The sequence below is a fragment of the Manis javanica genome, chromosome 4 (assembly GCF_040802235.1).
Source record: "Manis javanica isolate MJ-LG chromosome 4, MJ_LKY, whole genome shotgun sequence".
NCBI classification, from domain to species: domain Eukaryota; kingdom Metazoa; phylum Chordata; class Mammalia; order Pholidota; family Manidae; genus Manis; species Manis javanica.
In genome coordinates this window covers 14,957,840-14,978,176 of record NC_133159.1, presented here as the reverse complement: position 1 = coordinate 14,978,176, position 20,337 = coordinate 14,957,840, and the positions used below count along the sequence as shown (strand labels likewise).

Here is a 20,337-nt window from a genome sequence, read left to right as displayed (position 1 = left end):
AGCCCAGAACCTGGCACCCATATACAGAAGTTAACTTAGAATGGATCAGAGACCCAATATAAAATAAAAAACTAACACTTTGGGGAGAAAATCTAGGAGAAAATCTTTGTGAACTTAAGTTATGTAGAGATTTCTTAGATGCAACACCAAAAGCATTGTCCATAGAAGAGAAAAATTGATAAATTTGGGCTTCATAAAGATCAGGAACTTCTCTTCAAAAGACAAGAGAATAAGAAGTTAAGCCATGGTATTGAAGAAAATATTTACAAATCACATATTTGGTAAATCACATATTTGTATCTAAAACATATAGAGAACTCTCAATTATTAGAATGCAATACAACCCCCCAAAACTGGAAAAAGATTTGAGCAGATACTTCACCCATGAAAACACAGATGGGTGGCGAAAAACACAGAGAAAGATATCCATCACTAGTCATTAGAGAAACACAAAACAAAACCATGATGGATCCTATACATACCTATTGGAGTGTTTAAAATAAAAAAGCTGATCATCCCAAATGCTGGTGAGGGTCTGGAACTCTCCTGCACTGCTGGTGGGGAGGTAAAATGTTGCAGTCATTTGGGGGAATGGTTTGGTAGTTTCTTAAAATGTTAAACATATATCTATCATATGACCCAGCCATTCTAGTCCTAGAAATTTACCCAAGAAACATGAAAGCCTATGTCCAAAGACTTGAACATGAATGTTCAAAGCAGCTTTACTGTGACATTTAAAAACTGGAAACCGGTGAGGAGGTGCCTGGGAACGGCGCCGGAGGACAAAGAATATCCCGCGTTTCTCCCTGCGAGACCTGGGGGCGGGTGCCTGAGACCGGTGCCTGAGGACGGAGGAGGTCGCGCGTTTTTCCCCTTTTTTTTTTTTTTTCTCTTTTTGGCAAGCGCTTTTTGGAAGCCTTGAAGGGACGGGGACCCCAGTGCTAGGGAGGCACGGTGGCGGGACTGGTGAGCGGGTGGCTGGGACCGGCGCCTGAGGACAAAGAATATCCCCCGTTTTTCCCTGCGGGACCGGTGGGAGGGTGCCTGAGACCGGCACTTGAGGACAGAGGAAATCGCGCGTTTTTCCCCTTTTTTTTTTCTCTTTTCTGCGAGTGCTTTTTGGAAGCCTAAAAGGGACAGGGACCCCGGTGCTAGGGAGGCAGGGCGGCGGGACTGGTGAGCGGGTGCCTGGGACCGGCACCTGAGGACAAAGAATATCCCGCATTTTTCCCTGTGGGACCGGTGGGTGGATGCCTGAGACCAGCACCTGAGGACGGAAGAAATCGCGCGTTTTTCCCTTTTTTTTTTCTCTTTTTGCCAAGTGCTTTTTGGAAGCCTTGAAGGGACAGGGACCCCGGTGCTAGGGAGGCAGGGCAGCGGGACTGGTGAGCGGGTGCGTGGGACCAGTGCCTGAGGACCAAGAATATTGAGCGTTCCTTCCCTGCGGGACCGGTGGGTGGGTGCTTTTTGGAAGCCTTGAAAGGACAGGGACCCTGGTGCTAGGGAGACAGGGCAGCAGGACCAGTGCGCGGGTGCCTGGAACCGGCACCTGAGGAAAAAAAAAAAATCGCGTGTTTTTTCTTTTTTTTTTCCTTTCTGTTCCCTCTCTCATTGTTGCTGTTGTTGTTTTGGTTTGGAGAGTGCTTTTTGGAAATCTTAAAGGGGCAGGACAGGTCACTTAGACCAGAAGCAGGGAATCTGGGGATCTCTGGGCACTCTAACCCCCTGGGCAGCAGGGAGCACAGAGGCCCCTTACGGAGATAAATAGTCTCCTGGCTGCTCCCCCTCTAACGGGGCTCCACCATTTTGGAGGAACAGCCCCAGCCAGGCCAAGCCCACAGCAACAGTGGAGATAAACCCCAAAGCAACTGGGCAGGAAGCAGAAGCCCTGTCTGCGCACAGCTGCCCAGCACTAGAGGTCGCTATTCTCCCAGGAAAAGGCTACAAACCAACAAGAAGGGAAGCTCTTCCAGCGGTCACTTGTACCAGCTCTGCAGACTATCTCTATCACCATGAAAAGGCAAAACTACAGGCAGACAAAGATCACAGAGACAACACCTGAGAAGGAGACAGACCTAACTAGTCCTCCTGAAAAAGAATTCAAAATAAAAATCATGAACATGCTGACAGAGATGCAGAAAAAAATGCAAGAGCAATGGGATGAGATGCAGAGAAAAATGCAAGAGCAGTGGGATGAGATGCAGAGAAAAATGCAAGAGCAGTGGGATGAAGTCCGGAAGGAGATCACAGATGTCAGGAAAGAGATCACAGAAGTGAAACAATCCCTGGAAGGATTTATAAGCAGAATGGATAAGATGCAAGAGGCCATTGAAGGAATAGAAGCCAGAGAACAGGAACGTATAGAAGCTGACATAGAGAGAGATAAAAGGATCTCCAGGAATGAAACAACACTAAGAGAAATATGTGACCAATACAAAAGGAAAAACATTCGTATTATAGGGATACCAGAAGAGGAAGAAAGAGGAAAAGGGATAGAAAGTGTCTTTGAAGAAATAATTGCTGAAAACTTCCCCAAACTGGGGGAGGAAATAATCGAACAGACCATGGAATTATACAGAACCCCCAACAGAAAGGATCCAAGGAGGACAACACCAAGACACATAATAATTAAAATGGCAAGGATCAAGGACAAGGAAAGAGTTTTAAAGGCAGCTAGAGAGAAAAAGGTCACCTATAAAGGAAAACCAATCAGGCTAACATCAGACTTCTCAACAGAAACCCTACAGGCCAGAAGAGAATGGCATGATATACTTAATGCAATGAAACAGAAGGGCCTTGAACCAAGGATACTGTATCCAGCACGACTATCATTTAAATATGATGGTGGGATCAAACAATTCCCAGACAAGCAAAAGCTGAGGGAATTTGCTTCCCACAAACCACCTCTACAGGGCATCCTACAGGGACTGCTCTAGATGGGAGCACCCCTAAAAAGAGCACAGAACAAAACACACAACATATGAAGAATGGAGGAGGAGGAATAAGAAGGGAGAGAAGAAAAGACTCTCCAGACAGTGTATATAACAGCTCAATAAGCGAGCTAAGTTAGGCAGTAAGATACTAAAGAAGCTAACCTTGAACCTTTGGTAACCACGAATCTAAAGCCTGCAATGGCAATAAGTACATATCTTTCAATAGTCACCCTAAATGTAAATGGACTTAATGCACCAATCAAAAGACATAGAGTAATAGAATGGATAAAAAAGCAAGACCCATCTATATGCTGCTTACAAGAAACTCACCTTAAACCCAAAGATAAGCATAGACTAAAAGTCAAGGGATGGAAAAACATATTTCAGGCAAACAACAGTGAGAAGAAAGCAGGGGTTGCAGTACTAATATCAGACAAAATAGACTTCAAAACAAAGAAAGTAACAAGAGATAAAGAAGGCCACTACATAATGATAAAGGGCTTAGTCCAACAAGAGGATATAACCATTCTAAATATATATGCACCCAATACAGGAGCACCAGCATATGTGAAGCAAATACTAACAGAACTAAAGAGGGAAATAGACTGCAATGCATTCATTGTAGGAGACTTCAACACACCACTCACCCCAAAGGATAGATCCACCGGGCAGAAAATAAGTAAAGACACACAGGCACTGAACAACACACTAGAACAGATGGACCTAATAGACATCTATAGAACTTTACATCCAAAAGCAACAGGATATACATTCTTCTCAAGTGCACATGGAACATTCTCCAGAATAGACCACATACTAGCTCACAAAAAGAGCCTCAGTAAATTCCACAATATTGAAATTCTACCAACCAATTTTTCAGACCACAAAGGTATGAAAGTAGAAATAAATTCTACAAAGAAAACAAAAAGGCTCACAAACACATGGAGGCTTAACAACATGCTACTAAATAATCAATGGATCAATGAACAAATCAAAATAGAGATCAAGGAATATATAGAAACAAATGACAACAACAACACTAAGCCCCAACTTCTGTGGGATGCAGCGAAAGCAGTCTTAAGAGGAAAGTATATAGCAATCCAGGCACACTTGAAGAAGGAAGAACAATCCCAAATGAATAGTCTAACATCACAATTATTAAAACTGGAAAAAGAAGAACAAATGAGGCCTAAAGTCAGCAGAAGGAGGGACATAATAAAGATCAGAAAAGAAATAAACAAAATTGAGAAGAATAAAACAATAGCAAAAATCAACGAAACCAAGAGCTGGTTCTTTGAGAAAATAAACAAAATAGATAAGCCTCTAGCCCAACTTATTAAGAGAAAAAGAGAGTCAACACAAATCAACATAATCAGAAATGAGAATGGAAAAATCACGACAGACTCCACAGAAATACAAAGAATTATTAAAGACTACTATGAAAACCTATATGCCAACAAGCTGGAAAACCTAGAAGAAATGGACAACTTCCTAGAAAAATACAACCTCCCAAGACTGACCAAGGAAGAAACACAAAAGTTAAACAAACCAATTACAAGCAAAGAAATTGAAACAGTAATCAAAAAACTACCCAAGAACAAAACCCCGGGGCCGGACGGATTTACCTCGGAATTTTATCAGACACACAGAGAAGACATAATACCCATTCTCCTTAAAGTGTTCCACAAAATAGAAGAAGAGGGAATACTCCCAAACTCATTCTATGAAGCCAACATCACCCTAATACCAAAACCAGGCAAAGACCCCACCAAAAAAGAAAATTACAGACCAATATCCCTGATGAACGTAGATGCAAAAATACTCAATAAAATATTAGCAAACAGAATTCAACAGTATATCAAAAGGATCATACACCATGACCAAGTGGGGTTCATCCCAGGGATGCAAGGATGGTACAACATTCGAAAATCCATCAACATCATCCACCACATCAACAAAAAGAAAGACAAAAACCACATGATCATCTCCATAGATGCTGAAAAAGCATTTGACAAAATTCAACATCCATTCATGATAAAAACTCTCAGCAAAATGGGAATAGAGGGCAAGTACCTCAACATAATAAAGGCCATATATGATAAACCCACAGCCAGCATTATACTGAACAGCGAGAAGCTGAAAGCATTTCCACTGAGATCGGGAACCAGACAGGGATGCCCACTCTCCCCACTGTTATTTAACATAGTACTGGAGGTCCTAGCCACGGCAATCAGACAAAACAAAGAAATACAAGGAATCCAGATTGGTAAAGAAGAAGTTAAACTGTCACTATTTGCAGATGATATGATACTGTACATAAAAAACCCTAAAGACTCCACTCCAAAACTACTAGAACTGATATCGGAATACAGCAAAGTTGCAGGATACAAAATCAACACACAGAAATCTGTAGCTTTCCTATACACTAACAACGAATCAATAGAAAGAGAAATCAGGAAAACAATTCCATTCACCATTGCATCAAAAAGAATAAAATACCTAGGAATAAACCTAACCAAGGAAGTGAAAGACTTATACTCTGAAAACTACAAGTCACTCTTAAGAGAAATTAAAGGGGACACTAATAAATGGAAACTCATCCCATGCTCATGGCTAGGAAGAATTAATATCGTCAAAATGGCCATCCTGCCGAAAGCAATATACAAATTTGATGCAATCCCTCTCAAATTACCAGCAACATTCTTCAATGAATTGGAACAAATAATTCAAAAATTCATATGGAAACACCAAAGACCCCGAATAGCCAAAGCAATCCTGAAAAAGAAGAATAAAGTAGGGGGGATCTCACTCCCCAACTTCAAGCTCTACTACAAAGCCATAGTAATCAAGACAATTTGGTACTGGCACAAGAACAGAGCCACAGACCAGTGGAACAGATTAGAGACCCCAGAAATTAACCCAAACATATATGGTCAATTAATATTTGATAAAGGAGCCATGGACATACAATGGCAAAATGACAGTCTCTTCAACAGATGGTGCTGGCAAAACTGGACAGCTACATGTAGGAGAATGAAACTGGACCATTGTCTAACCCCATATACAAAGGTAAACTCAAAATGGATCAAAGACCTGAATGTAAGTCACGAAACCATTAAACTCTTGGAAAAAAACATAGGCAAAAACCTCTTAGACATAAACATGAGTGATCTCTTCTTGAACATATCTCCCCGGGCAAGGAAAACAACAGCAAAAATGAGCAAGTGGGACTACATTAAGCTGAAAAGCTTCTGTACAGCGAAAGACACCATCAATAGAACAAAAAGGAACCCTACAGTATGGGAGAATATATTTGAAAATGACAGATCTGATAAAGGCTTGACGTCCAGAATATATAAAGAGCTCACACGCCTCAACAAACAAAAAACAAATAACCCAATTAAAAAATGGGCAGAGGAACTGAACAGACAGTTCTCCAAAAAAGAAATACAGATGGCCAAGAGACACATGAAAAGATGCTCCACATCGCTAATTATCAGAGAAATGCAAATTAAAACTACAATGAGGTATCACCTCACACCAGTAAGGATAGCTGCCATCCAAAAGACAAACAACAACAAATGTTGGCGAGGCTGTGGAGAAAGGGGAACCCTCCTACACTGCTGGTGGGAATGTAAATTAGTTCAACCATTGTGGAAAGCAGTATGGAGGTGCATCAAAATGCTCAAAACAGACCTACCATTTGACCCAGGAATTCCACTCCTAGGAATTTACCCTAAGAACGCAGCAATCAAGTTTGAGAAAGACAGATGCACTCCTATGTTTATCGCAGCACTATTTACAATAGCCAAGAATTGGAAGCAACCTAAATGTCCATCTGTAGATGAATGGATAAAGAAGATGTGGTACATATACACAATGGAATACTACTCAGCCATAAGAAGTGGAAAAATCCAACCATTTGCAGCAACATGGATGGAGCTGGAGAGTATTATGCTCAGTGAAATAAGCCAAGCGGAGAAAGAGAAATACCAAATGATTTCACTCATCTGAGGAGTATAGGAACAAAGGAAAAACTGAAGGAACAAAACAGCAGCAGAATTACAGAACCCAAAAATGGACTAACAGGTACCAAAGGGAAAGGAACTGGGGAGGATGGGTGGGCAGGGAGGGATAAGGGGGGGGAAGAAGAAGGGGGGTATTAAGATTAGCATGGGGGGGGGGAGGGAGAAAGGGGAGGGTGGGCTGCACAACACAGAGAGGACAAGTAGTGACTCTACAACATTTTGCTAAGCTGATGGACAGTAACCGTAATGTGGTTGTTAGGGGGGACCTGATATAGGGGAGAACATAGTAAACATAGTATTCTTCAGGTAAGTGTAGATTAAACATTTAAAAAAAAAAAAAGAAAGAAAGAAAGAAAAGGGGGATTACTCCTTAACAGGATAAAACTATTGGTAAATCAAAGATCAATGCATGCTTTAAATATCCTTAATGTTGATCACTTAAAGGGTGTCAGATGATCAGCTATGGAGGTACTCTTTTCTGATAATATTCCTTTCTCTTAATTAAAAAAAAAAAAAAAAAAGCAGTTACTGTGTGCTGACCTCCAATGAGTTCTGCACAGTGGTATAGAGGGCATGTCAAAGTGTGGGCAAAGGGTCTGTTTGTTTCTACGCAGAAGATCAAGGCCTAGCTTGGATACCCAGAAAATGAACTAAGATACGATATGAGGAGGAGCTTCCGGCATCAGCACTCTCTGGAGGACTCGTGCCGGGGGATGATCATCAAAAAGCCTCCACAGGGATCCGGACGATGCTGCGGTTGTGGCTGCATCCAGCCCACCATCTCCTGGACTTGCCATAAGAAGGAGGAGGGAGATGTCTAGGCTGGCATGTGCATACAGTGAGACAACGAATTTGACTGGATATGTACTGTTGGAACTCAACCAGGAGTTGGGAGGGGTGCAAGTTGTAGCACCCCAAAATCTCATGACTATAGACTATCTATGGTTAAAAGAACATATGGGATGTGAACAGATCCCAGAAATGGGCTGCTTTAATTTGTCTGATGGTTCAAGTACAGTTGGAAAATATCCATCATATCATAGATAAATTTTCACAAATGCCTAGGGTGCCTAAATGGTTTTCTTGGCTTCACTGGAGATGGCTGGTAATTATAGATTTGCTTTGTTTATGTCACCGTATTCCTATTATGTCAATATGTGTGTGCAAATTAGTTAGTAGTTTAAAACCTATACATACTTAAGGTACTATACAAGAAGATATGTCAAAGAAATAATCAATCCTCCCAAGTTTCCTTCATATGCTACATCTATAGCTTTTCTTCTTCCTTCCTAATTACAAACTTTAAATAGAATTCGTGCCTCATATCGAATTTACCGAGTATCATAATTCCTCCAGGTGGTAAAGATACCTCGAGACAAGTGCTGGGCATAGAAGCCACAGGGCATAAATCTGCAAAGAAGTAAAAAGCTAACCTTTGCAAACAATATGGCTTCTCTCTCACTTACCAACTTTACATTTCCCTGTATGGCCCCGGAAGATGACTGGTTAGCCAGAGACGGGTAAGATTCCTCAAGGGAGGAACAACCTAAGACAGGCACAGTCGCAGGGGGGCCATCAGGTGAGAATTTGGGGATCAACAGAGGTGAGGCTCAGAACCTCACCCCCCCTGCTTTGAGAGAAATCTTCTGCATCCGTGGATGTCTTGCTGCCCTTGTCTAGCCTGGATTAATACTTAGTCCATAGGCACACACCTGATCATCTGATCATCTACATTTGCCTTCTTACAGCACTAAACTATGTTTTCTACCTTTATCTTGCATCTACCTACCACTTCAGCATTTTATTAAAAATAAAAATAATAATAATAATAGGAGAAATGTGGGATCAACATATAAATCAAGTACAAAAATCAAATGAATATTCATATTTGACCTGATGGTTTATAGGTCATATTGCATGATCAAAACCGAAAGTTTCTGTGATGACTGCCCTTGTACTGTTCACCATGTAAGAATTTATTCACTCTGTAAGAATTCGTTCACCATGTAAGAACTTGTTCGTTATGCTTCAGAAGATTGGAGACTGACGAGAATTAGGCTTGAGATGGATTAATGATTGTACATTGAGCATTGACCCCCCTATACTGAATTTTATTGTTGTTAACAACCATTTGATCAATAAATATGAGAGATGCCCTCTCAAAAAAAAAAAAAAAAAAAAAAAAAAAAAAAGGGGAAGAAAAAAAAAAAAAAAAAAACGTTTTGAGCTATTTGTATATAACAATATTTTCTTTAAAATAAGGAATTTGACCTTTAAAAATTTAATTGAAGTTTAGAAAGTACAAAATTTTGATGTGGTTTAAAGTAAGGATGAATTACATATTTTCAAATATTTGACCTCTTAAGGTTATGTTTCCTTTAGCAATAAAATAAAACAAAGGATATATTTCAGTAAAAAAAAAAATAAAATAAAATAAAATAAAATAAAATAAAATAAAATAAAAACTGGAAACAGACCAAATGCCCATTAACAGGTCAATGGATAAACAAGCTGTGGTGTATTCATACAAGGGAATACTATTCAGCAATACAAAAGAAACAAATTATTATTGATACATGCAACTAAATGGACAAATCTCAAAACAATTATTCTCAGTTAAAGAAACCAGAGAAGGGAGAGTATATACTATATGATTCCATTTATATAAACTCTTAGACAATGCAAATTAATTTATAGTGACAGGAAGCAGATCACTGATTTCCTGGGGATGAAGGCTGGGGCAGGAGATAGGGGTCACAAAGGGATACTAGGAAGCTTTTAGGGTGATGGATATATTCACTGTCTTGATTATGACAATGGATGCACGAATGTATACATATGTCAATATGTATCAAATTGTGTACTTTAAATGTGTGCAGTTTATTGTCTGTCAATAAGGCTGTTAAAAAAAAAGAAAATCATAGTGCCTGGTCCATAAAATACTGTCTTGAGGAGTTTCAAGGTGAAACAGGGACAGGTCAGTCCCCATCAGAGGCTGGCCCTTCCGTGGTGGGTAGTGCTGGGGAGGCCAAGGCCACTACTCTATTCTCACAGACCATTTGGTTTCTATGAGATCTCCCATCTTTGCTGCTGGAACCTTCGTCCAGTCAGTAATGGTAAGTGAGTCTCACTGGTCCAAAGGAGACTGAGAGAGAAAGTTAACCCACTCCCAGGATGCGACCTCTTGGGAAATCCTCAAAGCCTACATCCTTCTACTGGCTTCTGTCAGCAGCATCCTTAGGGATAGAGAGTGGATCAGCTCGCTGACCTCTAGGCAACTGGTCCCTCCCTCTTCATCAGACACATCACAAACTGCCTTGAATTGTAATCTTTCAGGTGCTTACACAAATCTTTTCTATTAGATTGTACCCCAACACGTTTCTTTTTTGCTGTGGCTGCTAGGAAGCTCACAATCAGTGATGGTGCCTAGCTCTAATGATTAACTCATCCTAGGTGCCTAGCACTAGGTAGTTTCCTGCTCCTTTTAGCTGGTTTTTATTATTGATTGGTTTCAATATTTTTATTTTTAACATATCTGCTTTATGGTGTGTTCCTTCATATGATGTAATCTCAGGTTCTTTCCACAAATAGGTGGGGTTTAAATCATTATAAAAAGAAAAGTCCCTCTGGTGCTCTGCATGAGGTCAATGGGCATGTCCCGCACATTTTTCCTGTGTCCCACCATATCTGGGAGAGCACATTGCACGGGACAAATGCTCATTAGAAAGATGTGACTACATTAGATAATTCTTAATAATTATGTTAAGGCCTTTCCCAAGGGAAGTTCTGTAAGGAAACTGAGTGACAACCTGATGCAAACTGTTAATATCTTTTCTGTTTTCTATTGCCGGTGGCACTTGTCTGGCAATGTCAAAGAAGCTGCTAAGATGCCAGCTTTCATATCTATTTGGTTCCTGGACCCTAAGTGTCTCACTGGATGGACAGACTAAGAGGGCACTTTCCCAGGGACTCACTCACAGGGAATTTTTGCTTCTCTGAGAGGAAATCAATGGCATGAGTCTGGTCCTCACTGCTTCCAGTGGTGGCACCCATCTCTCCCAGGTTTGTTCCCCTTAGATTCCCTGTCTGGTGCCTTGGGAACTTACTTTACTTTCTCAAAGTTGGAGGCTCATCTTTTACTAGTGATTCAGCGAGGATGTCCATTCTGAGGTGGAAATGGTTCTCTAAGGACATCTGGCTGCAGCTGAAATTGCCCATCTCTCAGAGCTCTTAACAAGGTCTACATGATGTAAAGTTCAAAACGTCCTAATAGGACCACACAGCATGGCTAATGAAGGATTTCAGCCTTTGGGAAAAAAAAGAAGACAGGGTTATTTAAAACCAAACTCTTTCATTTAAGAGTGATGGTCTTTTAGTGAGTGCTCAAGAAACCCATAAAAGGGCCTGGAAAATAAGACAAGAGGGCCCCAAATAGTCAGAACCATAAGCAAGTACCCCTAGCATTGGAAATACTCTACCCATTTCCAATTTCGTGCCCCCTTTGTGTTCTTTTCCCTGCTGTGAGCTAAGGATAAAGGAATTTTGATGATTAAAAAAAAAAGATTAGATCATTTCCTTCTGGTTCTCAAACAGATTTATTAGATCCCATCCCAAAATGATGAAGTTTAACATTTTGGTTTGGTCTTTAGGAACCTACAGGGTCTGATCCCAACATTGCTCTTCAGTTCCTTGTTCCTTGTTCTCTATCACACCCCCTACATGCATGGTATACCAGCCAACTCTTGGCAGCTTTGCCCATTAGCTCATCTTGTGTTCTCTGCATAAAAAGTGTTTCCTACTCCCATCATGCCTCCACCCTGCATTCTGTTTACAGAACTCAAATTTCCTCCCTATGAAGAGAATAAACCATACCCCCTACTGTATGCCAGAGGCACTTTGCTTGCCCGAATTCCCCTGGGCCTGGATAATAGCTAGCTCTGCCCAGGTCTGCTTCTCCACAGGACTCTGAACAGCCAGAGGGGGAGCCTGGCTGTAAAGGGTTGTCTCTCCCTGTGCCTAGTCAGGGCCTTGGATACAGGAGGCCTTTGTAATCAATGGTTGTGCAGTGACTGGTGTGTTCTTTTTTTTTTAACTCAGATTTTTTTAGTTCAAAATATGTCACATATTCACACTCAAAAAAGGACAAAAAATGACCAGTCACTGTTCTCTAGCTACCCAATTCCCTTCTAAGAAAAAATACCAGTATTATCAGCTTTTTATGAATCCTTCTAGAGAAATGTGAAAACATTTATTCCTCCTTTTTAAAATAAATGGGCTCATACTCAGGTTTGCACTTTACTTTTTTACTTTACTATGTACATATACACATATTCTAAAAGTTGATTTAACCAGTTGACTTATTGAAAACATAGGTTGTTTTCATTCTTTTGTTATTAAAAACAATACTGCAATGAATAATCTTGTATATTTGCCATGTTCACATGTGTATTTATGTAGAAAGAATTTCTGTATGTGGAATTACTAGATCAGTAGGAGTGGGCCTTTTTAATCTTGATCAGTGTAATTTTTAAATCCATCAGCAATATGTAGGAGTTCCTGTCCCCCCAACTTTGCCAATGTGTTATCAAACTTTTTGACAAGTTTCATTAAGAACATTACAGTTAGCTCTCATTTGAAATGTGTGTCTAATACATTAATGATCATACTGGGGTTGAAAAATCATCAAAGGTATCTGGGGGTGTGACAATCTGGAGATTCTAACCTTATGTTCATAGAAAGTAATTCTTTTTTGACCCCAAGCATAATTAAGGAATGAGGTAGAAAAATGTCATAGATAGCCTGCATTAATAAGGAGACTTCACTTCTGTAGAGCAATTTACAGATTTTAGATTCATTTATATACTCTGATTTGGCCAATAGGTACATTCCTATACTTTCAAGAATTTAAAGCATAACCTGTAGGAGACAGCTTGATGAACACATGATTTGTAGGCTGACGTTTTGGATAAGATTTTGGTAGGAAAGAGACCACTTAAGAGGTCAGAAGTCTCTGAAATCTCCTCTACAGCTGCATTGTAAAGATTAAGTGGGATGATGTCTGCAAAATTTATCACAGTACCTGACAGATAATAGGCACTCAATAACTGTAGCTGTAACTGTTAGTTAAAAAAACATGTTTATGTGGTGGTGATGGCAGATTAAGGGGCTACTTTGGTGATATTATCTGCCCTCTTGGAGGTAAGGGCCCAGGAGTCTGGGAAGTTCCTCTTTAGCGCTCATTAACAGTGTGTCTTTGAGCACATGCCCTAACCTCTCTGGCCTGTTTTCCCATCTGTAAAGTGGAAGAATAAAAGCCAGGACTCAGGGTTTACTCTGGAGCTTAAATGTGTAATACTCGTAAGTGCTTACTACATATGAATACTGTTCTTTCCCCCCCAATCTAATGGCGGAGGCGTGGAACAAAACATCAAACAACCCAATTCCCAATTATTCTAGTAAACTAGAGGGATCAAGACCTGGACGACACGGGGAAGTCAGTTCTGGCCAGTTCGCCTAGTGTCGAAGGGAAAGGGTCACGGAATGACAAGTGATCACTCAGTCCCCCGAAGCCACCCCTCCCACAAAGCTCTGGAGACCGGACCTCAGGGAGGCCGCAGAAGCCCAAAGATCACCCTGGCAACAGCACCTTCCGGTCTGCTCTAGCTGTTCCCCCCTCGCCCCACTTCCGGTTCCGGCGTAGCACGTCATCGCTAGGCGACGGGCTGCGGGTTTCCGGGGAGAGTTGCATCGGGGCGTTCGTCCGGGGGTGTTGGTCTGTGAGGGTGGTGGTTGCGGGGCCTGACCTCGGCGTCGCCACCTGCACCCAGGGCTCGGCCGGGCTATGGAGGGCGGAGGGCGGCCCTCGCTGGGCCAGTTCATCCTCCTGGGCACCAGCTCTGTCGTCACCGCCGTCCTGTACTCCGTGTACCGACAGAAGGCCCAGGTCGCCCAAGAGCTCAAGGTCAGTGCTGGAGCCTGGCCTCAGCCGGGTCGTCTGTGCCCCCGGTAATAGTGAGCCCACAATTCGCCTTTGGCCGCTCCACCGTCGGCAGCTACCCCAAAGAGGAAACAGACTCTGAGAGGGCGTCGCCCTGCCAGTAAATGGAGGAGTTAGGATCGCAAGTCGTGTCTTGTAGCAGCTGCTTCGCTGCGCCTTTTCTTCTGAGTCCCTCCCGTTACTCAGAATGAATCTTGATTTCATTACTTTTTCCGACAAATATTTGTTGAACACCTGTTACACTCCTGACCCTGGGGCATCACATGGATAGAGTAAAAGCCCCTGCCTTCGTGGAGATTCCATTCTAGTACAACCAGACAGACAGTAAATCAAGCGGTATGACAGACGGGGATAAATACTACCGAGTAGTGCAGGGAAGAGGGGAAATGGAATGCTGGCGAAAGGGAGGTTTACTATTTAAAACAAGGTGACATTTGAGCAGAGCCCAGGAGATGACGGGGACCTTGCAGACATCTAGGTGAAGAGCAGTTCAGAGGGAACAGCAGGTACACAAACCTTACACCTTGCCCATTTATAGAATCACTCAGCCCCTTCTACGGACTTTCTTTTTTATATTTCTGTTATTTAAAAAATAACCACTCTTGAGCTGCACCTTACAGCTTATACAACACATTCCTGTCTTGTTATTTTCCCTCACAATAACTTCTTGAGGTAGAGAAAATGACAGTTACCTCCAGACTGTTGGCTAGATGTGGGATTCTTTGAAGTGGTGAACTCTCCACAATCCATTTTTGGATGGCCTTAAAAGTTTCTTTGCCAGTTAGTCCCTAAATGAGGATGAAATAGCCCCTTCCTGGAAAAAGAATTGAGATGCCTAATAACTTTAGATTCTATTTTCTTGATCAGATTCGAGAAATTCCAGAGTAAGGTTTGTGTCTTATCCGGTGTATCACTCAGGAATACATATTTATTGCATACCTACTGTGTGCCAGCCCCTGGGCTAAATTCTCTCTTACCTTAAGGTTTATTTAATCCACATAAAAATCCTGTGAGATTATTCTCCTATCCTTTATAGTTTTGGAAACTGAGACAAATACATTGAGTTGCTCAAAGTCACAATGAATGGGTGCATGAAGCTTGATTAACCCTAGGCCTTTCTGACCACATTCCTCCTTTTCCCCTTTTAAAAAATTCTATCTGGCTATCCTGTGGTGGATACTTTACCAGCTGTGTGACTTGTTGCAATCATTTAATCTCTTTGAGCCTCAGTTTCCTTGTCTGTAATTGTGGATAATAATGTCTACTGTGAAGACATGTATGAGCATCAAATGCATTTATGTACTTAAAATGCTTAGCATAGTACCAGGTATATAGCATATAGACGTGCTTATTTATTCACTGATTTATTTACTAAATACATAAGGAGTGCCGGCTACGTGCCAGGCACCTTTCCTGGCACTGGGGTCACAGTGAACAAGATAAACAAGGTTCGAGCTCTCCTGGAGTTTAATAGTGCACAGAGTGAGACAGACAATAATGAGTAAATAGGCTGTGTTTGTTGTTGGTTGTTATGGCTGTTAGTACCTTCACAGTGTAGGTGGTTAATAAGTTTTTATTGACCTTGCTCCTATTATTGAATGTGTAGCAGTAGCTTAAACTTGGAGTGACCTTAATGTGTATCCAGTACTTCATCACCTTTTTAGAGGTTACTTACCTGGCATCCTTAAGATTTGTTTTCCCTGAAAGTGGGAACTGTCCTTCATTCATCCCTGAATCCCGAGTGCCCAGCACAGTGCCTGCCACATAGATGCTCAGGAAATTTTCATGGGTTTTATTAATTTTCTCTTATTTTTGATTCAGTAGTAGCAGGCGTGGTTGTTTCCCAAGCACAACACGTTGGAAACTGTGAATTGGAAGGGGTTGGAAAACTAGGGATTGTTAGAGGAAGATGGCAGCAGAAGTCACATGCTCCCCAGATAAAGGGGGAAGAAAGACTGACATGTGGAAGACTAATGTTTGGCCGTGCCCTGTAAAGCAAAGGCACCCCTTTATCAGGTTCTTCCAATTCCAGGTTCTTCCAAAACTTTATCATAATGTAGAATGCAGAACAGGAATTGATCAAGGCATGGTGCTAGTAACACCTGCCATTGCATGCACTGGGCACCACCAGTTTTAGCTGCTTCCACATAAACCCTTTGGATGCATGGTCCTGTGTTGTCAAGAAGAGATTAAATTATGTTCAGTCTAAGATATGCAGACTGATTGGTAACTTTCATAGTTTCATTTAAAAAAATCTTGAAATGAAAAGGAGTGTATGTTTCCACTAGCGGGAGAAATAGTGTTTGTGGCACCCCCATTGTGCGGGTGGCAGTGAGGGAGGCACTGCCCCATAACTGTTCATATGTTAGAACTTCTGAGACACGGCTTTGGAGTCTGATTCTCTGTAGTCTCTTTCCTGCCTGACTTCCTAATTCTCTCAAGATGAAAAAAGTAAATAGTCTTTATTCTTTTTGGCTCTTTAAGTTTGATTGAACGTGTTAAGTAGTCAACATCAATTTAATATGTTGTTTGCATTTAGGGAGCTAAAAGAATCCACTTGGGTGAAGACTTAAAGAATATTCTTTCAGAAGCTCCAGGAAAATGTGTGCCTTATGCTGTTATTGAAGGTATGTTTATTTATTGGTAAAATGAAAAATAACTTGCTCTTGTAAAAGTTTTGATAAAGATCTTTTTGGCTGATGTTAGTTAAGGGCCTTCTGTAGTTTTGTGGCCGTGGCAGTGGTCCAGAACTTGGACTTTGGAGTCAGAAAGAACTGGGTTGTTTCTATGTGATTTTGGGGAAATTTTCTGAACCTCTATTGCCTATCTCTAAAGTAATTCCTACCTTACAGGATTGTTGTAAAACTAAAATAAGATGATTCATGTAAAGTGCTTAGCCGAGTGCCCACGAAACATAACTTATGGTGATAACATTTTCATCATTTTGATTAATTAAACTAAAACTGAAAACAAAATTTCAATTACTTGGAAGGATAGGACAGTTCTTCAGAAATAGAATAATTTGTTTCCATTTAGGCGCTGTCCGATCTGTTAAAGAAACACTTAACAGCCAGTTTGTGGAAAATTGCAAGGGGGTGATTCAGCGGCTGACACTTCAGGAGCACAAGATGGTGTGGAATCGAACAACCCACCTCTGGTACGTAATCTTTCTCCACTGTCCAAACTCTCACGGTTGATCAGTTCAAATGCTGGTGTTCTGAATACTGTCTACACATCACCTTCTCCTGAGACAAGGCACAGACCAGTTTCTTAATGCTAATACTATTCTTGTGTGTAGACTGAGGACCTCTTAACATCAGAGTCTCAGAGGCATCTTGTTCAAAGGCAGATTCCTGGGCTGCATTCCAGACCCCCCAAATCAGAATTTCTAGGATAGGGGGCCTAGAATCTATTACTGGGCCCACCAGAGTTTGAGAACTACTGTTTCATGGCATAGATGAATGATTTTGGCATTTATTAGGACAATTTTCTGCCATTACATGGAGTACCATTTTCCAACTGATGCTACTGGGTTTTTGTTTTGTATTTTTATTTTATTTTGTTTTGTTTACTTATTTTTTTTTAATCATGGTAAGAACACTTAACATAAGCTCTACCCTTTTAACAAATGTTTAAGTGCAGCAATACAATACTGTTAACTGTAGGCCCAAAGTTGTACTACAGCAGGTCTCTAGAACTTATTTGTCTGTATAGCTGAAACATCACACCCATCGAACAGTAAGCCTCTTTTCTTCTCTCCCCCGGCCCCTGAGAACCCCATTCTGCTATGTTTCTGTGGGTTTGACTGTTTCAGATGTCTCACATAAGTGGAATCATGCAGTATTTGTCCCTTTGCACCTGGTGTAGTCGCTTAACGTAACGTCCTCCAGGTTCTTCCGTGTTGTTGCTTATGACGAAAGGAGGATAGCCTTTCACGGCTGAGTAATCCTCCTGTGTGTGTCAAGTTTTCTCTACCCATTTCATCAGCTGATGGACATTTAGGTTGTCTCCATGTCCTGGCTACTGTGAATAATGCTGCCCTACCTTGGGAGTGCAGATAATGTCTTTGAGATCCTGATTTCAATTCTTTTGGATGGATACCCAGAACTGAGATTGCTGGATCGTATGGTAGTTCTATTTTTAACTTTTTAAGGAAGTGGAAATTTAAAGTGGCCAAGGGAAATGAACAGCAGAGGTGGTCTGTGACAGTATTTGTTGCCTGCTCGTACCATCTGAGAACCTAAAAAATTGAACTTCTCTCTTAAGAGATGGTTGGCTGGTAGATTTCAGTTGTGTCCTTCCAGTTACTTCTGATGTCATCCTGTTGTCCTAGTGTTTAGGCAGCCTCCATCTCTGCCTGGCTGTGAGGCGCTTGCTGGTTTTATTTCATTTGGAATTCTCTTGTTGCTTTAGGAATGACTATTCAAAGATTATTCACCAGAGGACCAACACGGTACCCTTTGAGCTGGTGCCCCATGAGGATGGCGTGGGTGTGGCCGTGCGAGTGCTGAAGCCCCTGGACTCGCTGGATCTGGGCCTGGAGACTGTGTACGAGAAGTTCCACCCCTCTGTCCAGTCCTTCACGGATGTCATCGGCCACTACATCAGTGGTGAGCAGCCCAAAGGCATCCAGGAGACTGAGGAGATGCTGAAAGTTGGGGCCACCCTCACGGGAGTAGGCGAACTAGTCCTAGACAACAACTCCATCCGCTTGCAACCCCCCAAGCAGGGCATGCAGTACTATCTGAGCAGCCAGGATTTTGACAGCCTGCTGCAGAGGCAGGAATCAAGTGTCAGGCTCTGGAAGGTCCTGACGTTGGTTTTTGGCTTTGCCGCATGCGCTGCGCTCTTCTTCCTCCTCCGAAAGCAGTATCTGCAGAGGCAGGAGCACCTGCGCCTCGAGCAGATGGAGAAGGAGTTTCTGGAGCATGAGGCCCGGCTGCTGAGCCAGGCTAAGCCTGAGGACAGGGAGAGCCTGAAGAGCGCCTGTGTTGTGTGTCTGAGCAACTTCAAGTCTTGCGTCTTCCTGGAGTGTGGGCACGTCTGTTCCTGCACCAAGTGCTACCGTGCCTTGCCAGAGCCCAAGAGGTGCCCCATTTGCAGGCAGGAGATCACTCGGGTGATCCCCTTGTTCAGTAGCTAACAGTCTTGAAGCCCCACAGGTAGACATGGAAGGAAGCCCCCTGCCCCCCTCCGGGGATCTTTATCTCAAAGCCTTAGAAGGGCCGCTGCTAGTCCCCAGGTATGATTGAGGGAGGGGGTCAGGGAAGTATCCAGATCTCCTACCTCTCTCAGTAGGACGGTGCCATTCAACCTGAGATGGGGCCCTTTCTTACCCAGCGTGAGAGTCAAAGCCCCATCCTGGGTGGGTATGGTGGCGTGGCGTTCCTTCCCGGGGACCGGGTGCGTGTACGTGAAGACTGAGCACACCTCACTGCTTAACGCCAAAGCCAGCGATCTTCAGCTCCTAGGTTCCTGTGTCTTCTGGTCCTTCCTGGTGAATGGTTGATTCCTGTGGACTTGAGCATTAAGTACTCGGCCAGAGGGAGGCCAGGTTGGGCTCTAAGTGCGGTGTGTGCCCCCCAGAGCTGCCTCTGAAGAGACCCTGCCGCAGTCTTCTCCTTGTGCCTACACCCCAGGAAACAGTGGTCAGGCTGGACGTACTACTTGGGTCCTTTCCTCTCACGTGCTTGCCTCCTAAATGTGTGCACATGCATATCAGGACACCAGAAAGTGGAGTCCAGCATCTGCCTTCTAGCCGAGAGGAGGACTCTGGTCAGAATGAAGAGCGAGCACTTCAAGGGGCAGATGGGATGGTGGTCATTCAGTGCTCCCCAGCAGTGTGAAGACAGGGCAGCCTGACTGCAGCCCTCCTGGTGTTCCCACCGGAGCATGCCGCTGGCCCTGACTGGGAACTTCTGCGGCCTGAGAGGGCTGAGGGGTGGCTCAGCTTTTCCCTGCCTGAGGTAAACCAGGAAGGCCTCACCACCTGGAAATAATAAGGATGCTGCCTGGCTGCTGAACTCTCGCCAAGGAGAAGCAGCCTGCCAGCCTCCTGAGCATGGAGCCTTTTCCAGCGCACCCCTCTACAACTCAAAAGTTGATATCCCATGGGTGTAGTCACGTGGCCCCTTCCTGTGTTGCTGTTTGCCCCCCACCTGCCCTCTTGAGTTTGTGAGTGTCACAGAAGTGAGGGAATCTCTCTCACTTCCTCTGAGTGGTCAGAGGCCATGTACATAACTCTTCCTTATCTCCCTTCCCTGGCTTTCATTCATCCCCTGATCCTCCTTTGTGCTGGGGAGGAGGGGGTACTCGGGGCTGACACCAGTTCTGTGGTGTGTCCAGTGGGGACAGCACAAATTAAACATGTTACAACCAA

General features: G+C 42.8%; 1 protein-coding gene and 1 long non-coding RNA gene across 2 annotated transcripts; one reads left to right on the top strand and one right to left on the bottom strand.

The window, feature by feature from the left end:
• Positions 1 to 482: 482 nt before the first annotated feature.
• On the bottom strand, positions 483 to 13,601 carry LOC140848649 (uncharacterized). Its single transcript, XR_012129744.1, has 3 exons — positions 13,438 to 13,601; positions 11,068 to 11,267; positions 483 to 554 (listed from the first exon to the last, which is right to left on the bottom strand). It is a non-coding gene; the product is annotated as an uncharacterized lncRNA (long non-coding RNA).
• Positions 13,602 to 13,666: 65 nt separating this feature from the next.
• MUL1 (mitochondrial E3 ubiquitin protein ligase 1) lies at positions 13,667 to 20,337 on the top strand. Its single transcript, XM_017662761.3, has 4 exons — positions 13,667 to 13,922; positions 16,498 to 16,585; positions 16,995 to 17,115; positions 18,372 to 20,337. Exons 1-4 carry the CDS (start codon positions 13,803 to 13,805, stop codon positions 19,099 to 19,101), a joined length of 1,059 nt encoding a protein of 352 aa, XP_017518250.1. The 5' UTR covers positions 13,667 to 13,802; the 3' UTR covers positions 19,102 to 20,337.